At 40.7% G+C, this 17022-nt stretch overlaps 2 protein-coding genes across 2 annotated transcripts; one reads left to right on the top strand and one right to left on the bottom strand.

The window, feature by feature from the left end:
- LOC311267086 (organic cation/carnitine transporter 2-like) lies at positions 1 to 5964 on the bottom strand. The gene is made up of 10 exons (XM_084369930.1): positions 5017 to 5964; positions 4797 to 4900; positions 3720 to 3874; positions 3377 to 3548; positions 2298 to 2439; positions 2082 to 2176; positions 1327 to 1541; positions 1035 to 1217; positions 748 to 883; positions 1 to 440 (listed from the first exon to the last, which is right to left on the bottom strand). The coding sequence occupies exons 1-10, from the start codon at positions 5371 to 5373 to the stop codon at positions 350 to 352; spliced, it is 1650 nt and encodes a 549-aa protein (XP_084226056.1). The 5' UTR covers positions 5374 to 5964; the 3' UTR covers positions 1 to 349.
- Positions 5965 to 7761: 1797 nt separating this feature from the next.
- On the top strand, positions 7762 to 16788 carry LOC311266035 (solute carrier family 22 member 4-like; the record flags this gene model as incomplete). The annotated part of the gene is made up of 9 exons (XM_084368220.1): positions 7762 to 8118; positions 8235 to 8338; positions 8925 to 9076; positions 9246 to 9417; positions 10511 to 10652; positions 10749 to 10843; positions 14440 to 14654; positions 14768 to 14950; positions 16595 to 16788. 9 exons carry the CDS (start codon positions 7762 to 7764, stop codon positions 16786 to 16788), a joined length of 1614 nt encoding a protein of 537 aa, XP_084224346.1.
- Between the last annotated feature and the right edge of the window lie 234 nt (positions 16789 to 17022).

The following is a 17022-nucleotide window of genomic DNA, read 5'->3' as shown; positions in this document are numbered from 1 at the left end:
TGGCATGTGTGGAAATTTATTGTTCAGGTCAGTGCAACAGTGACAATCTTACAGCCCACATCTGAAACACGTCCAGTTGCCTAGGCTACAGCATTTGAGTCTGTTTTATTAGTCAACAAAATATAGTGTTTTTAAAAATTGTATCCCAGCTACTTCTTTATAATGAAATCTTTTCAAGGTTGACATAAATGTGAATAATAAACATGAATGTGAACAAACCAGAGAAGCTCTGAGGCTCTCTCTCCTAAACAACATTAATGTCTTGCCAACTCATCAGAAGACAGAAACACAGTTTGTGTTTTAAAGGCTTTGTCTTTTGAGCGATAGGCTCTTGCTGACTGATGTTCTGTCAGCAGGGGGCGCTCTTGTTCCTTTCTTTACAGTCTTCAGTTGTGTCTGACCGGGCAGCAGCTGTTTTCTTTGGACAGCAGCAGAAGCAGCTTCAAGATACAAAGAGACACAGAGAGAGATGAAAGAGAGAGAGACGAACTGTTGAAATGCACATTATCACAAACAAAGAGATGAAGCTGTCATGCAGTTAATTCTACAACATGTTTGCCTCTCTGCTGTACAGATTTCTGATCAACACTATTTGTTTGTCAGTGAAAATGCAGCTCCAGACCTGCTCTTGATGCAGTAACAGTAGTAATAAAGTAACAAGATTTCGTTGTCTCAGTTTGTTGTCTAATACTTGGAAGTCTTTTACTTCCTTTGTGTTTGTCAACACGTTCACACGCGGTGACATACCTTCTGATGGGTTTAGCCTGGCTGATGAGGTCAGGAAGTTTGCTGTTTCTGGTGTCTGGCAGCAACATGCTCACAGCAGCAGCCATGAGGCAGACTGTACCAAAAATAATGTACGGCAGGACCTTGCTGTACACACCTGCAAACAGAATGAAGGCCACTTTGATTAGACTTGTCACCGATCTGTTCATTTCCATGGGTTCATCACCTTTAATACGTTAGTTAGGCAAACCTATTAACTTGTGCTTATTACAAGGACCTTAATACGAAATATTGTCAAAAACACTTGCCAATGTAGATCACGTAGGGACACATGATGGCACCTATGAATGCGGCTGTGGTGGTGATCCCTAAGCCCATGTTCCTGACCACAGTGGGCATCAGCTCAGTGACAAACACAAAGAGGAAGACGTAAGCACCAGTCACGCCCATCCTTCCCACCAAAACGAACACCTGGAGCATGACAGGCATGTCTGAGAAAAACAAATGTGATAGTTAAACAAGGCAAGGACAATTTTACAATCAGTGTCTTCTACTCCTTTCAGATATCCCTGATTCAGTCAGTGTTGTACTGATTCAGACCTTCAGGAACCAGCTGGATGATCAAGAGCATGATGCCACAGAGGATCAACATGCAGAAGAGGAGAGTGGGTCGAGGTGCACGGTTGATCAGCAGCCACGTGGCTACAGTCACCACAATGTCAATGGATGCTGAAATGAAGCAGTTGAGGTAGACGTTTCCATTCAGGTTACTGGTGTTGAGAGAGAGACCAAAATAGACCATGGCGGTGGACATCCTGCAGAAATACAGAATCAACACGGCATGAAGAGGGAAGACAGTGTGCTGAAATAATATTTTGATCACAAAAATTACTTTTTAAAGGTGCGATATTGTTCCCAATGTTACTATAAAATGTATTTATTCAAGTCACTTTGAAGAAGCTGCAGTTTAAATTGTATGTGGTTTAATTAAAGTTATTAAAGGATAACTTTGGTATCTTTAGCCTGGGCCCTATTTTCATTTTTTGTGTCTAGGTGACTAATGAGGTTTTTGAAACTGGTCCACTATTGAACAAGACTGCTGCAGCCAGCTGCTGTGACATGGGCTGCAACTACAGGCAATATTGTTCCCTCAAAGTACGTCCACTTAAACTTCTTCATCTGGCCACTGACTGTCATGGTTTGAGTTATTTCCTGTTTTATTTTGAAGTTCTCTCCTCATGTGTCATGTTTTGATTTTCAGCTTCTACCTTTGTCTCTTTTCCACCCATTTCCTGTTCACCTGGGTGTTACAGTATATTCAGGAAATCTACCAACATAGAAAATAAATACATTACCATATGAAAACACCTAGAATTGTAATATTCCTCATGTTGGGGGTCCGTATCAGGTCCATATAAGTGTGCGTCCTCTCTTCTCCACCTTTATCTCTCTGTATTTGACAAATATGAAAAGAAACAGAAGAGTCACACCTGGTTATCACAGATTGGGCCATATTTTATACTGCAGCTCAACAGCTTCCACAGCATGAGGAGTGAAAATGGAATAAATACCATTAGCTCCAAGCACTCGCCAGCCCTGAATATAACCTCAGGAACGGGGACTCTGTTCATTTTGGCAGCATTACGTATGACGAGTTCAGCCTCCTCAACCCGACCTTTCTGCAAGAGCCAACGTGGAGACTCAGGAAGGACCCTGAAGAGAAAGAGAGAGAGAGAGAGAGAGAGAGAGAGAGAGAGAGAGAGAGAGAGGAGTTCATTAAAATTTAAAAATTTGCATTTTCCAATACAGGCGTTGAACAACATTAAATGTTGACGTTAGAAAGCCACTTGAAAAAAGCTTCAAGGGGATATATTTGCATCTGTTAATGCATGTACTGTAACATTTCATACAATTAGAAATCGAAACATGTAAACTTTGCAGAGAATATGAACAAAGTGTGTGGACTGAGATCAGTGTCTGAGTCTAAAGAGAAGCATAAACAGGGGGAAAGCAGACAGACACTCATTAACACTGAGAACTGGTCTAAACCAGCCAAGTCTGGTTGTCTTGGTTCAGACACAGAGGTACATTCTTATTATTATCCAGCTCTGCAATGACCTGCAGTCAACTTACATATCTGCATCTGCAGTTGAGTCACAAACTGACCTGAGTAGAAATTCTTCATCACCTTTAAATTGATTACGACTGAACTTTGGTGTTGACAAACTGATTTAATGTGTTCGCTAAAATGTTTGCGACATCAGAATTGTGTTTGTTGACTTCAGCTCAGCATTGAGTACAGTCAAACCCATGAAGGCGACTGGAACACAACTGCTGAGGGTGACCTGAGGAGTCTCACAGCCCAAAGGAAGAAGCTGAACATGCAAAACTACTGTGATTAAAAAAGAATTAAAAGGTGTTAATGGAAATGCATTGCCTCTTTCTTTCACTCAAAAAACAAATACACATGCTAGCCAGATCAAGATCTTCATGACAGGAGATGGTGGTTCTCATATTGTCAACAGGGGCTGCCAGAACAAAACATAACAGTTCCTTTAAGAAGCTTTAAACAGAAGAGGATTTGGCATAAAATGACTCTGATATGTGACATGGACCACTGATCAATAGCCCTTATCAGCCGATCACTTACCACCACATTGGAATGTATATCAATCCGGGGATGGCAGAAGCTACCAGCAGCATCCTCCAGCCTCGTATGAAGTAGGCAAAGAGCGGCAACAAGGCGTAGCCAATGCCGTAACATAGGCCTTGGGCTAGCAGACTGAATTTTATCCTGGCAGACTGGCCCAACATCTCAGACCCTGATGAAGAAGAGGACCACAAGCATGGCATTAAGATGAGGGAGAACATGAACGTATTGATCAAACTGTCTGCAGCCACATTGAATTCACTGGTTCAGGAAGATGTTGGAGTTGAGATAGAGGTAGGGACTCTTTTGAGACCAATAGAAGTGGATGTGCTGCCTGTCTCACCCAGTATGAGTGATGTGCCATAGTTGGAGACCTGGCCAAGTCCTTTTAGACAGTTGAGGACACAGAACATGACCCAACTGGCGGAGGCGGCCTGGATTAAGGCAGTGACTGACTGTAAGATCATAGTGAAAAAAAACACTGGCTTTCTGCCAAACCTGCAAGGTGATGCACAGAAACATGACATTAACAGACCATGGGTGATCTTTAAGTACACATCCTCACACTGATAACATTTGTCTTTCATTATGTGATCAGTCAGTTCTTCTCTTCTTTGTCTTTCCGTCAATCCTGCAGATTTTCTTACTGTTGTTTGATTTGGCTGCTAGAACAACAGACGTCAGTGAACACCATTATTCATGAGTAAAAACAACAAGTAAAAATATATTAACAAATTCAGAGCTGAAACAATACATCAATTAATCAATTAGTTGATGGCAGATGTTGTCATCCAGCTAGAAGCAGTACATCACTGTTCAAAAGGTGTCATTTCCTGCTGCCACTAGGGGGCACTACGACTGTAACATAACATTGGTATGTAGATGTTTTCAGGGCAGGACTTTAAACGTATTAAGTTTGGGGCGGACTCGAGCATGTACAAGCGAGTTACAGCAACTTCTTATTTCGAGGGGAATTTTGAGCTTTGATTTTTTTCCCAGTCTTTCAGGTTAAAGGTGCTATTTGTGAGTTTTGAGTCTCATTCTCCAACTTGTCAAAAACTGACGCTTTGGGAATGTAGGACGGGTCAGCTGCCATCCCAAAGCGTCAGCTGGAGAATGAGACTCAAAAATCAACTTTTCTCACAAATAGCACCTTTAAAGCTGCAGGAGGAGTTTGTAAAACCAAAAAAAACATGTGCAAGTCGCCAAAAATGAGTACCAAAATTCAAAATATCTGACTTCCTGTTTTGTTGAGCTTGTGGCACCAAGACACTTTTTGGTAGATGTAGGTGCGATAGATATGTGTACTGAATTTCATGCATTTCTGTTAAAATAGCCGCAGGGGCTGCAGTGAAAAGTACAGGAAAATGTCGTTTCCTGTTGCCACTAGGTGAGGATATGATCCTCCGCCACTGCTTACCTGTCTGAGAACGGACCGCTGACGAAGGATCCAATCAAAACTCCCACAAAGTATAAGGAGGTGGAAAAAGGGACCTTCCATGCATGTTCACACACCAGATCCCACTGCGATTACCAGGAGAGAAGACCGTCATTCAGGTGACAGCAGGACAACTTCCACAGAAATCTGACATTAAAGTGAAATCTGAATGAAACTTAAGTCAAAGAAGGGAGAGTTTCACCTCAGACACAATAGTGGAGCTGTATATCTCAGTGCTGAACACCCATCCATCCACACATTGCTCTGTGTCATTGCTGAGTCCAGTTGTCTCCGTCCAGCTTCCGTTCAGTTTGTACCGGGAACAGCTGTCAGGTCCGATCCAGCTGCGCTGCTCCACATCTGCACCGTTGCGCGTGGAGTTGATGGACTCTTTGCAGTGATACTCTGGTGTATCCGAAACAAAAACCACGATCACTCCCATGTATCCACTCGGAATTGCAGCTAAACTGAGCAGGACAATAATTAAAATTTGAAAAAGTCCGTAGTCGCCCAGAAAAGACGTAAGTTCATCGAAGTCTTTCACTTTTGAATCCGACATGATGACTGACTGCTGGTCAAACTAAACCCACACCAGGAGGCTGTGTCGGATGAGCTGGTGGTCAAGCCGCGAGTGAAACAAGCTTTTACTGATAAACAATTATCAGGACGTTGTGTGATGAAGAGCCAACGTTTGTCCCATGACGTGTCAGTTAACAGACAAATAATTCACTCACATTCACAAGTGCCCTAGTCGACACACACACACACACACACATTTTGTGACTGTGTTAACAGATTATTAACCAACACAAACTAAAGACTCTGCCCTCCATGGACACGTTGAAATAACACAGCCGACTCACAAATGAGTTACACCCCGGGAGACAAAATAACGGCTGTGTTGGTCCACAGGGCAAAATGTAGTAGTTTCACAATAACGCCTCTCAAACTGTGAGACGTCTACTGTTTTTGTTTTTTTTTGTGGTCCTTTCTATTGCCTGCGTCCGCGTCACGTGACCGTCAACTTTCTGGCTCCGAGAACAAAAAACATGGCTGCCATTACTTTTACTTCCAGTGAAAAGTGCAATAGTTTAAAATAGGTATCACATTAAAAGGTGTTTCTAAATGTTTCTCGTCAGTCCTTTGGGCGGACCGGAGGACCCCGCTACCCGGAAGTGTTCTCTTGAAATACTGACCTTTGAACCTTGACCTGGGTGCATGTTTAACAGCTTATAACTCAGCAATAAGAAGGGCCACATATGTGGGACCAACTGTTATAAAGAGCTCTCGACCTCAGCACAGTCAACAAATGGGGGCGCTGTCAAATCTTCATAAATTAAGGTTAAAATTGATTTTCACCCATTTAACGACTACATATTTCAAATCTGATTGCACAAATGTTTTTAGCATCCCCTTAAACTCCCCACTGTACTCTCAATTCAGTTTTTACAACTTCCAATTGTAGGAAAAACAGTAATACCTATAAAAACTACAATTCCCTTTAGCCGCGCCATGCTTCTTGTTAGCACTCAGGACCGGAAGTTGTAGTTTTTTTTGGTGCATGGTTATAATTAAGGTCACAAAAAGATCTAGTCACACAATATATATATATCTTTATATATATATATATATATATATATATATATATATATATATATATATATATATATATATATGAATATAAATTGACCAAGTGCCACATAGTGGTAGATTGAAATGTAGAAATTTAAAATTGGCGATGCAATTAAAAAAAATTTAAAAAATAAAAGTACACAAATAATAAAACAGCCCAGAAAACTACACAAAGCAAAAAACAATACAAACAACGTGCAAGCCGTGGTTTCCGCCGTAGCAACGTCTATAGCAACCACCAGAGCAACAATATCATAGTGACAGCACCTCAATGTTCTGGTGAAACCGGCGATAATATTCCTAAAAACTAACAAACTAAAGACCACATGCATTTACTGAGCGAGGATTATGAAAATAAAGTGCATATTTCTCGCTAAAAATGTCATCAAAACACATTTTAATGTAATACTTATCTTAAAATATTGCATAATTAACTGGAAATTAAAGGAATGGCAGCCATGTTTTTTGTTCTCGCAGCCCTATAGTAACTGTCAGCTACCTAAATTGTTTGCATTGTGATTATTTGGATTACTCTCTGAAGCTTGTCAGTTCAGACATTATTTGGTGTCTCTGTGTAATTGATAATACCCTGCTAAGTTGTCATTATCATTCATCTTATAATTATTATCATCATATTCTTATTATCACTTTTATTATGATTGATGATAAGTAGTAGTAGTAATAAGTAGCCTACCTAATAGTAATATTGTTGTATGTTTGTTGCACCTTGTCAGTAATTAAATGTAGCTCTTCATCAAATCAGTGACACTTTCTATGCGGTCGAGTGACACAAAGGACTTGACATAGTGGTGTAACAGTGTATACATGTTGTATGTTTGTATACTACAGCTGCAGGTCAAGTACCAGCACATTCAGCTGACATCCATCGTTGGTAATATTTAACACTTTATTAATTCTTCTTGTTTGTTTAAGAAGTGAGTTGTGATGAAGCACTACTGTAGGCCATGTGTAGTTCAATGCATTCCTTTATTTCTGTGCAGTTTTAACAAATGACTAATTATAATTAGACCGCTCTCTGTCCATGGTCCTGTAATGTGCGCAAAAGTTGATCCGATGAAACACGTTTTCACTGCACGTCGCACATTACGTGCAAACATTAGACATTGTGAATGTGAGAGAATCATTTGTCTGTTAAATGACATGAGGACAAACGTTGGCTCTTCATCAAACAACGCCCTCATAATAGCTTTGACATCCAGTCAAACAGGACTTGTTTCACTCGCGTTTTAACCACCAGCTCATCCGACACAGCCTCCTGGTGTGGATTTAGTTTGCGCACCAGCAGTCAGTCACCATGTCGGATGCAGAAATGAAAGACTTTGATGAACTTACGTCTTTTCTGGGCGACTGCGGACTTTTTCAAGTTTTGATAATTGTACTGCTCAGTTTACCTGCAATTCCAAGTAGATACATGGGAGTGATCGTGGTTTTCGTTTCGGATACACCAGAGTATCACTGCAAAGAGTCCATCAACTCCACGCGCAACGGCACAGATGTGGAGCAGCGCAGCTGGATCGGACCTGACAGCTGTTCCCGATACAAACTGAACGGAAGCTGGACGGAGACAGCTGGACTCAGCAATGACACAGAGCAATGTGTGGATGGATGGGTGTTCAGCACTGAGATATACAGCTCCACTATTGTGTCTGAGGTGAAACTCTCCCTTCTTTGACTTTAGTTTCATTCAGATTTCACTTTAATGTCAGATTTCTGTGGAAGTTGTCCTGCTGTCACCTGAATGACGGTCTTCTCTCCTGGTAATGACAGTGGGATCTGGTGTGTGAACATGCATGGAAGGTCCCTTTTTCCACCTCCTCATTCTTTGTAGGAGTCATGATTGGATCCTTCGTCAGCGGTCCGTTCTCAGACCGGTAAGCAGTGGTGGAGGATGTGTGCAGATCCTTAAGTAGAAGTGTCGATACCACACTGTGAAAGTCTTTAATTGAAAACCTTTCTTTTGTGAAAGTATGAAAGCATTATTCACTTCAGGTGTCAAATGCACAAGTACTCATTCTGATATAAATGTGCTTGTTATACTGTGTTCAGTGTTGCTGTCCTGTGAGAACCACATATATGTAAAGAAAATAAAAATAAAAAAAAGAAAGAAAGAAAATCAGCTTTTAATGGTGTTAGCAAAGCTTCCTGTTTTCATCTTTGTGACTGAAGAAGGATCATTTCATTAACCCATAAAGGAGCACTTAACCCTAGTTTATCATCAAATTAAATCGAAATCAAACTTACCAAATTTGGAAATAGATGGCTTTCACTGAACAGAAAGAGTATGAAAAAATGTCATCTGAAAAGCAACTAATTTCTCATTGCTTTCTTCACTCATAAATACTGTACAATTACAGCTTCACTCATAATAACAAAAGCCAAATGTTATCAGTGTGAGGATGTGTACTTAAAGATCACCCATGGTCTGTTAATGTCATGTTTCTGTGCATCACCTTGCAGGTTTGGCAGAAAGCCAGTGTTTTTTTTCACTATGGTCTTACAGTCAGTCACTGCCTTAATCCAGGCCGCCTCCGTCAGTTGGGTCATGTTCTGTGTCCTCAACTGTCTAAAAGGAATTGGCCAGACCAACTATTCCACATCAACCATACTGGGTGAGACAGGCAGCACATCCACTTATTGGTCTCAAAAGAGTCCCTATCTTTATCTGGACTCCAACATCTTCCTGAACCAATGAATTCAATATGGCTGCAGACAGTTTGATCTATACGTTCATGTTCTCCCTCATCTTAATGCCATGCTTGTGGTCCTCTTCTTCATCAGGGTCTGAGATGTTGGGTCAGTCTGCCAGGATAAAATTCGGTCTGCTAGCCCAAGGTCTTTGTACCGGCATTGGCTACGCCTTGTTGCCACTCTTTGCCTACTTCATACGAGGCTGGAGGATGCTGCTGGTAGCTTCTGCCATCCCCGGATTGATATATATTCCAATGTGGTGGTAAGTCACTGGCTGATGAAGGTTATTGCTCAGAGGTCTGTAACATGTCACATTTCAGTGTAGGCCTGACTGAGAAGTCCATCAAGTTTGATATTGGTTGATATCAACAATTATCGATCATTTTAATGACCTGTCCTATTTTTCATAATTTTTAAAGTCCAGGCAAATAAATTATTTAGATTTTAACCAGTTTTTCAAGGCACACGTGCAATAATTCTTCTGTTAACACAACAATGACAAACACACAAATAAAGATACACAAATAAATGAAAACAATGCCGTACCAGGGAGCTGACCTGCCCTTTTTTATTCAGTATTTTCTCTCTATCAGCACTCATTTTCTTACAGTACTCTGGTGTTAATGGGTTGTGCTTGTGTTTTTCTTGCGGTTGGTTTGTAAAACAATCAGCCATCAGCGGAGCTGATAGGGTGGATTGTGACCCGTAGTTGTCCCAGTAATCACTCCAAACTCTTTGTTACAAGTGCAGTGTCTCTCATAAGTAGAGCAAACAGGAGCAGCGGCAGGGCAGCCTGTTGGCAGCCCACCCTGCAGACTGCTTGTCTGTCTGCTCTAGTTCACTCAAGCCAAGAGACACTTTTGCAGTGTAGAGCGGCTCTGGAGGTCAATGAGGTTGGTGTGTTTACCACTGAAACTACAGCTCACAACCGCCGTATCAGACAACCAGAAAAGCAGTCCCTGTGGACAACATGAAAACCACCACCTCTTGTCTTACAGATCTTGATCTGACTAGCAAGGGCATTTATTATGAAATCGAGTAAAAGAAAGAAGCTCTCAGCGTAAATGAATATCTGTCTTCATGTAATCAACTGTTTCAACTGGATCGTAAACCGGTTTGTCTGTCTTCTCCCATTCTTACTGTTCAGCTCCAAACCAAATACTGATCTCATTTCAGATTGTACAGAATGATTATAGTCCACACATTAACAGATGCAAATATATTGTTTTGAAGCATGAACTGTTTTTTAAAATGGCTGTCTAACATCAACATTTACTGTTTTTTACTGCCTGTGTTTAACAATATATATTTTCATTTTGAACAAACTTCCCGTGTCTCTCTCTCTTTCTCCTCAGGGTCATTCCTGAGTCTCCACGTTGGCTCTTGCAGAAAGGTCGGGTTGAGGAGGCTGAACTTGTCATACGTAATGCTGCCAAAAGGAACAGAGTCCCCGTGCCTGAGGTTATATTCGGGTCTGGCGAGTGCTTGGAGCTAATGGTATTTATTCCATTTTCACTCCTCATGCTGTGGAAGCTGTGAATGCTGTGATAACCAGGTGTGACTGTTCTGTTTCTTTTCATGTGTCTAATACAGAAAGATAAAGGTGAAGAGGAGAGGGCGCACACTTACATGGACCTGATACGCACCCCCAACATGAGGAATATTACAGTTCTAGGTGTTTTCATATGGTAATGTATTTTATTTTTCTCTGTAACTTTCCTGGATAAAGTTGTGTATACAATTTATTCTGGTTGATGATTTTGCACTCGTTTTTGGGGGGCAGATCAATAATCTAGACTATTGATAATCTGATCAAGTTATCAGTCAAAGGTGTGACTTCTCAATTAAATTGATCTCCGTTTTCCACTCCAAAGGAATACACAGAACAACAACTGGGTCTAAATGAAAAGTTTTATTAACTGACTAAATACTAATCCAGTGATTTTCAAACGTGAATATTTAACAAAATTGTAAATTATTAAAACACTGAGTTTTGCGTGCTGAAAACACATCAATTATACAAAATAAGCAATATGTGAAACTAGAAGTTTATGAACCAAGAAAAAAAACTACTGTTAAACAAAGAGTAAATAATTCCTAACTCTACTGCTAAATAAATGGAATTGCTTCAACATTTCCTTTACTAATTTTGATAAGATATGTCCTTGTTACTTAGTCAAGATACTTAATAATATAGAACAATTAACCATACATTATCGGTAGATGGCAGTATTGTCACACATTAGAAATCAAACGTAAATCTTAAATGAACAACCCTAACCCTCAGGCTTGGAAAGTGTTAGAACAATGGAATTTTCTTTACCTTGAACATGAGTTTTGTAAGAAATGTGAAGAACATAATGGCAAATGAATAAAAACTTTTGGCAAAAAAAAACAAACCCTAGGCTCTGCAATCACATCACATGGATTATCTTATCACTGTTATGCAGGCGACTGTTCCTCTCTTTTCCCCCATCCTCCGACTCCCACGTTGCAAGGCATATCTTGCATTGTCTGGCAGACATCTCCACTTGGACAACTGCCCACCACCACAAGCCAGAGATGTTCACAAGTCAGTTTTTCGGAAGTCCGAATCAAGTCTCAAGTCTCTGAGGGGCAAGTCCAAGTCAAGTCTCAAGTCTCTGGCCATCTGATCTGTCCCTAACACTGTATTGTTAAATCTTATGAATTCAAAGCATGTCCTGTAGCTACCATCCATACAGTACAGTATCAAAATCAGTTGTAGGATAATTCATGGGGTCTACTACAATGCAATCTGAAGGAGACGTTTCAAGGCATGAAATAAAATGCGGGCAGCCAAGAGTGGATGTGAACTGAAAAATATCACGTATGCTTTGATGGAGCTAGCTTAATTTGTTTACATCCAGAACTTACATTGGGTCTCCAACTTAGGACATCATATAGTCTAATCTTCTGCTACTTAACACATCCCTCTTGCCCTCGGACCTGGTGAAAAAATAACCTAAATCTGTCACATCATATGGCCAACTATAAAGATGCAATCTGCCTGTTACCAGCATTAGCACAACACTTTGCGATGGTTAGCTTGTTACCTGTGATGATATATGCTAAGTTTAATGTCTCTTTCACATTAGCAAGTGACTGACCTGTCTGGGTGCATTTTGAGATGCCTGATGAAATTCGTCGTTGCATCATTTATCCTGGTGCCACACACCTTTCATGTAGCTGTTCACTTATTTCCACTGTGCACGAAGTTATTGTAACCAAAAGTAATGAAAAAAGGCACAACTCCGGGAGGACTTGTTGTCCCCATGGTCAATGCATTTTCTGCATTGTAATGCGTTGCGTTGCACATTATGGCAAAAGGAAATGCAGCTCATTATACGTTTCCCCAACGTATATGCACAAATAAAATGAAATAGAAATACATGAAAAAAATGTAGATTTATAAAAGCAGTAATTGCATGAAATACAGACTGATACTCAACGACAAGCTATCCTGCACCCCCAACATCACTGCTGTGGACCGATCCTGCAGATTTGCCCTCTACAACGTCCACAGGATCCGGTCTTTCCTCACAAAGGACACAATGCAACTCCTGGTCCAAGCACTATACATCTCCTGCCTGGACTACTGCAACTCGCTCTTGGCTGGACTCAAAGCCTCTGCGCCATAACTGTTGCAGCGTATCCAGAACGCTGCAATGCACCTTGTTTTCAATCTACCCAAGACCTTCAATGGAACTGCACCCATCTACCTCCCAACACTGGTCAGACCACACCGCCCCAGCGCACGCTCCACTACATCAGCTGGCCGACTGGTACCGCCATCGCTGAGAGCAAACAAAGGTCGCTCAGTGAAGTCACAACTTTTCTCTGTTCTGGTGCCTCAGTGGTGGAGCGAACTCCCAACCAATGTCAGGACAGCAGAGTCACTCGCCATCTTCCGCAAAAGACTTAAGACTCACTTCAGACTTCACCTCGACCCTGCATAGCATGACTGTAAGTGTTACATACAGTCCGTTTGATGTTGACGTCCATAGCCATTAAAGCAGACAGTCAATACCAATCAAAGATGAGGTTTGATTATTTGATTATTATTATTTTTCATGTCTAAAGTGGCCATTTAAAGGTTTGTTTCACACAAAACCAGAGTTGGTAATTACTGGATCTTGGACTAAGCAAGATGGTTTTAGTGAGTTTTGTTTTTCAGTTGAGTTTGATTGAGGTGTGTTAAATGCTACACTTCCTCATACCTAAGTTTGGAATAATGTAGTCTGGTAGCAATGGCAAGTGGTCTAAAAAATATTATTATTCTAAGGCAAAAAGGTCTATCTCTGTACTGACCCTTTTCATAATGGGAGACGCTTCCAAGATCACACACCTTTGCATTGTGTTCCAGGCACAACACGGCTGCCAGAGCTCATTGCAGCCATTTTAGACAATGCTGGGTCCAGGAGACGTTCCAAGGCATGTTTCCGAAGTGTCCCTGAAGCAGCTCTCCACTCTGCTCTGTGGGAAGCAGACAGCAGACATGTCAAGCTGCACAGAGAAGATCAAGACAGGCAGGAAGTCAGGCACTGGAATGGCATAGAGCATCCGGACAATTTTCAAAATAAAACACCCTGTGAAGACTCGGAATCTACGATAAAAAAGTCAAAAATATTGACAAAAAACACACTTAAAACAGACAACTAACAAAACCATTTAACTAGATAGCCTGCTCACCCATGGCAGAGGCACACGAATCAAAAGAAATATGATGATGAAGTAAACACAATCTAAGCAAGGCAACAGTATCAACCAGCCATGACTCTCCACTTCTGAAACGCCTTTGTTGGGAGATGAAGCCACATAGAAGATGAAAAGAACCTGTTGCACACACAAAGTCACAGAGACCTGTCCAGTTAAATCCAGCAGTCAGAAAAACAATCAGAGCCTGTTAATGGCCAAATGAAGAAGTTTGCTGCAGCCTGCAGCAGTCTTGCTCAATAATGGACCATTTTAAAAAAATATTGTCCCCGCTATTCTTTTAAGACACAAAAACATGAAAACAGGGTCAAGGTTGTTACCCTTTAAAATGGTTGATTTCTTTGCTATCGGCTGTTAGTCTAAGTTGCACTTTTAATAATTAAACCCTATAAAATTCAAACTGCAGCTTCTTCAAAGTGACTTGGATAAATTGTGTCAGCATTTTATAGTAAAATTGTGAACAATATTGCACCTTTTAAAGTGAAATTGACTTGAGATCAAAGTATTATTTATTCTCTCTTCATGCAGTGTTGATTCTGTATTTCTGCAGGATGTCTACCTCCATGGTCTTCCTTGGTCTCTCTCTCAACACCAGTGACCTGAATGGAAACACCTACCTCAACTGCTTCATTTCAGCGACCATTGACATTGCAGTTTATGTAGCCACGTGGCTGCTGATCAACCGTGCGCCTCGACCCACTCTCCTCTTCTGCATGTTGACCTTCAGTGGCATCATGCTCTTGATCATCCAGCTGGTTCCTGAAGGTGTGAATCAGTACAACACTGACTGAATCAGGAATATCTGAAAGGAGAAGAAGACACAATGCTTTTGTAAAATTGTCCATGCATGGTTTAAGTATCACATTTGTTTTTCTCAGACATGCCTGTCATGCTCCAGGTGTTCGCCTTGGTGGGAAGGATGGGCTCAACTAGTGCTTACATCTTCCTCTTTGTGTTCTTCACTGAACTGATGCCCACTGTGGTCAGGAACATGGGCTTAGGGATCACCACCACAGCTGCACGCATAGGTGCCATCATGTGTCCCTACGTGATCTACATGGGCAAGTGTTTTTGATAACATTTCGTTTTAAGGTCCTTGTTAGTCAAAAAGGTAGCTAACATAATAAAGGTGATAATACATTTATGACGTTAATAAGACATTGTTCTTGCTTTAGATAAGGTAGCTGCAAAAAACATAATTAACTTTTACTGAGGTCATGAATAACTGCTAATAAATGCAAAATAAAGTAAGTATTAATCCTGATAAAGGAACAAAAATTATTAGTAAAGGTTTAACAATTAAATAATATGTGTAAGTTAAGTTAAAAGAAAATGTTTTTGTAATACTACACAGAATGTATGAGGATGGGAACCTCAGGGATGCACTGATATTGGTTGGACAACGATGGAGAAAATGATTCTGGCCAGAGAAAGAATTGGGTTTGAGATGATCCTTTACATTCCAATGTGGGAAGGTTAGAACAATGAAGCTATGTGGTTCTGAAAAAAATCTAAAAACTGAATTCTTACAAAATACATTTGCGATCTTAACTATAAATCTTTAAACAAAATCTGATAAAACAACTCCAATAAATTTATTTAGAGAGGTTATTATCATTAGCTAATCATGCGTTCATTTGGTATTGAAGCTAGCGCATCTTGTGGCATAGCAACAATTTTACAAAAGCAAACTCTAGGGAAAGTATTTGTCACTTTTCCAGCTGCCCAGAGGGCTCGAGGAAGCTGTGGGTCTATATAGAAATCACTTGATCTACCCCCAGTGTCTTGCTGTTCATCCTCAACTTAAGACTCTCCTCTCTCCTGGAGGCTGGGCAGGTAGTGGCTAATGAATGGTGACCAAAAGTGTTCAGCCAGGACCTATTATGCCTCCAAAGGCGCTTCCCTAGAAGGTCGCTGGAGTCATACATCATCTGGGGGAGCGATCAAAGTCCTGGACCAGCAGTTTTGTGATAGATTGATGTGGATCGAAGATGATGGGGGCTGGTCTATTCTGATTATTAGTGGAATATTAGTGGTCATGTTAACACAGCAAGAGACACAATTCTCCCTATTACAAGTCATTAACTAATACAACATTAAAATAATTTTGAAGCTGTTATTTTGATGTAAAATAGTTACATAATGTTGCCTTAAGGCACCGCAGGGTCAGGCTCCTGGTTACATTTATAATAGGTTAGTAATACAATATAAAATATCATAGGACAAGGCTTGGGTCTCAGAGTTACGCCAACAACTGCCCACATTATCAAGGATTCTGGTTTTAATCTTACCCACTAATTTTCTAATCTTTTCTGTCATGGCCCCTTTTGAAAGACAAAATATTTTGTCAAACTCAGAGGACACAGTTGTCTTCTTTCAGATGTCATTTTGCTTTTGGAATAAATTTTGCTAATCTCTACCTTGATAGCCTGCTGGCATCAGACAACTTTTATTTCCTTACATTTCCCAATTTCATTGTAAGGGACATGAGACATGATGCTAACAACATGAACGAGGGCTCTGTTACAATGCATTAGTTAATCGTGTAGTCATTACACCTGTTTTAGACAAGTTAAAATATGTGCTTTGGAAAAGGTCTTTTCAATTTTAGTTTAACTTCATGTTTTCTCTGATCATATGTGTGACACTACACGTGTTACTTGTTCTAAAAGTGAGCATGCTTCGTTTTATCCTTCTGTTTGCAGGTGTGTACAGCAAGGTCCTGCCGTACATTATTTTTGGTACAGTCTGCCTCATGGCTGCTGCTGTGAGCATGTTGCTGCCAGACACCAGAAACTGCAAACTTCCTGACCTTATCAGCCAGGCTAAACCCATCAGAAGGTATGTCACCGTGTGCATGAACGTGTTGACGACCACAAAGGAAGTAATAGTCTCCTAAGTATTGGACAACAAACTGAGGCAATGAAATCTTGTGACTTTATTACTACTGTTACTGCATGAAGAGCAGGTCTGGAGCTGCATTTTCACTGATAAACAAATAGTGCTGATCAGAAATCTGTACAGCGAAGAGGCAAACATGTTGTAGAGTTAACTGCATGACAGCTTTATCTCTTTGTTTGTGATAATGTGCATTTCAACAGTTTGTCTCTCTCTCTTTCATCTCTCTGTGTCT

The sequence above is a fragment of the Pagrus pagrus genome (genome assembly GCF_965226575.1).
Source record: "Pagrus pagrus genome assembly, chromosome: 12".
Taxonomy (NCBI): domain Eukaryota; kingdom Metazoa; phylum Chordata; class Actinopteri; order Spariformes; family Sparidae; genus Pagrus; species Pagrus pagrus.
The sequence above is the reverse complement of the archived record's forward strand: the minus strand, read 5'-3'. Positions and strand labels throughout refer to the sequence as shown.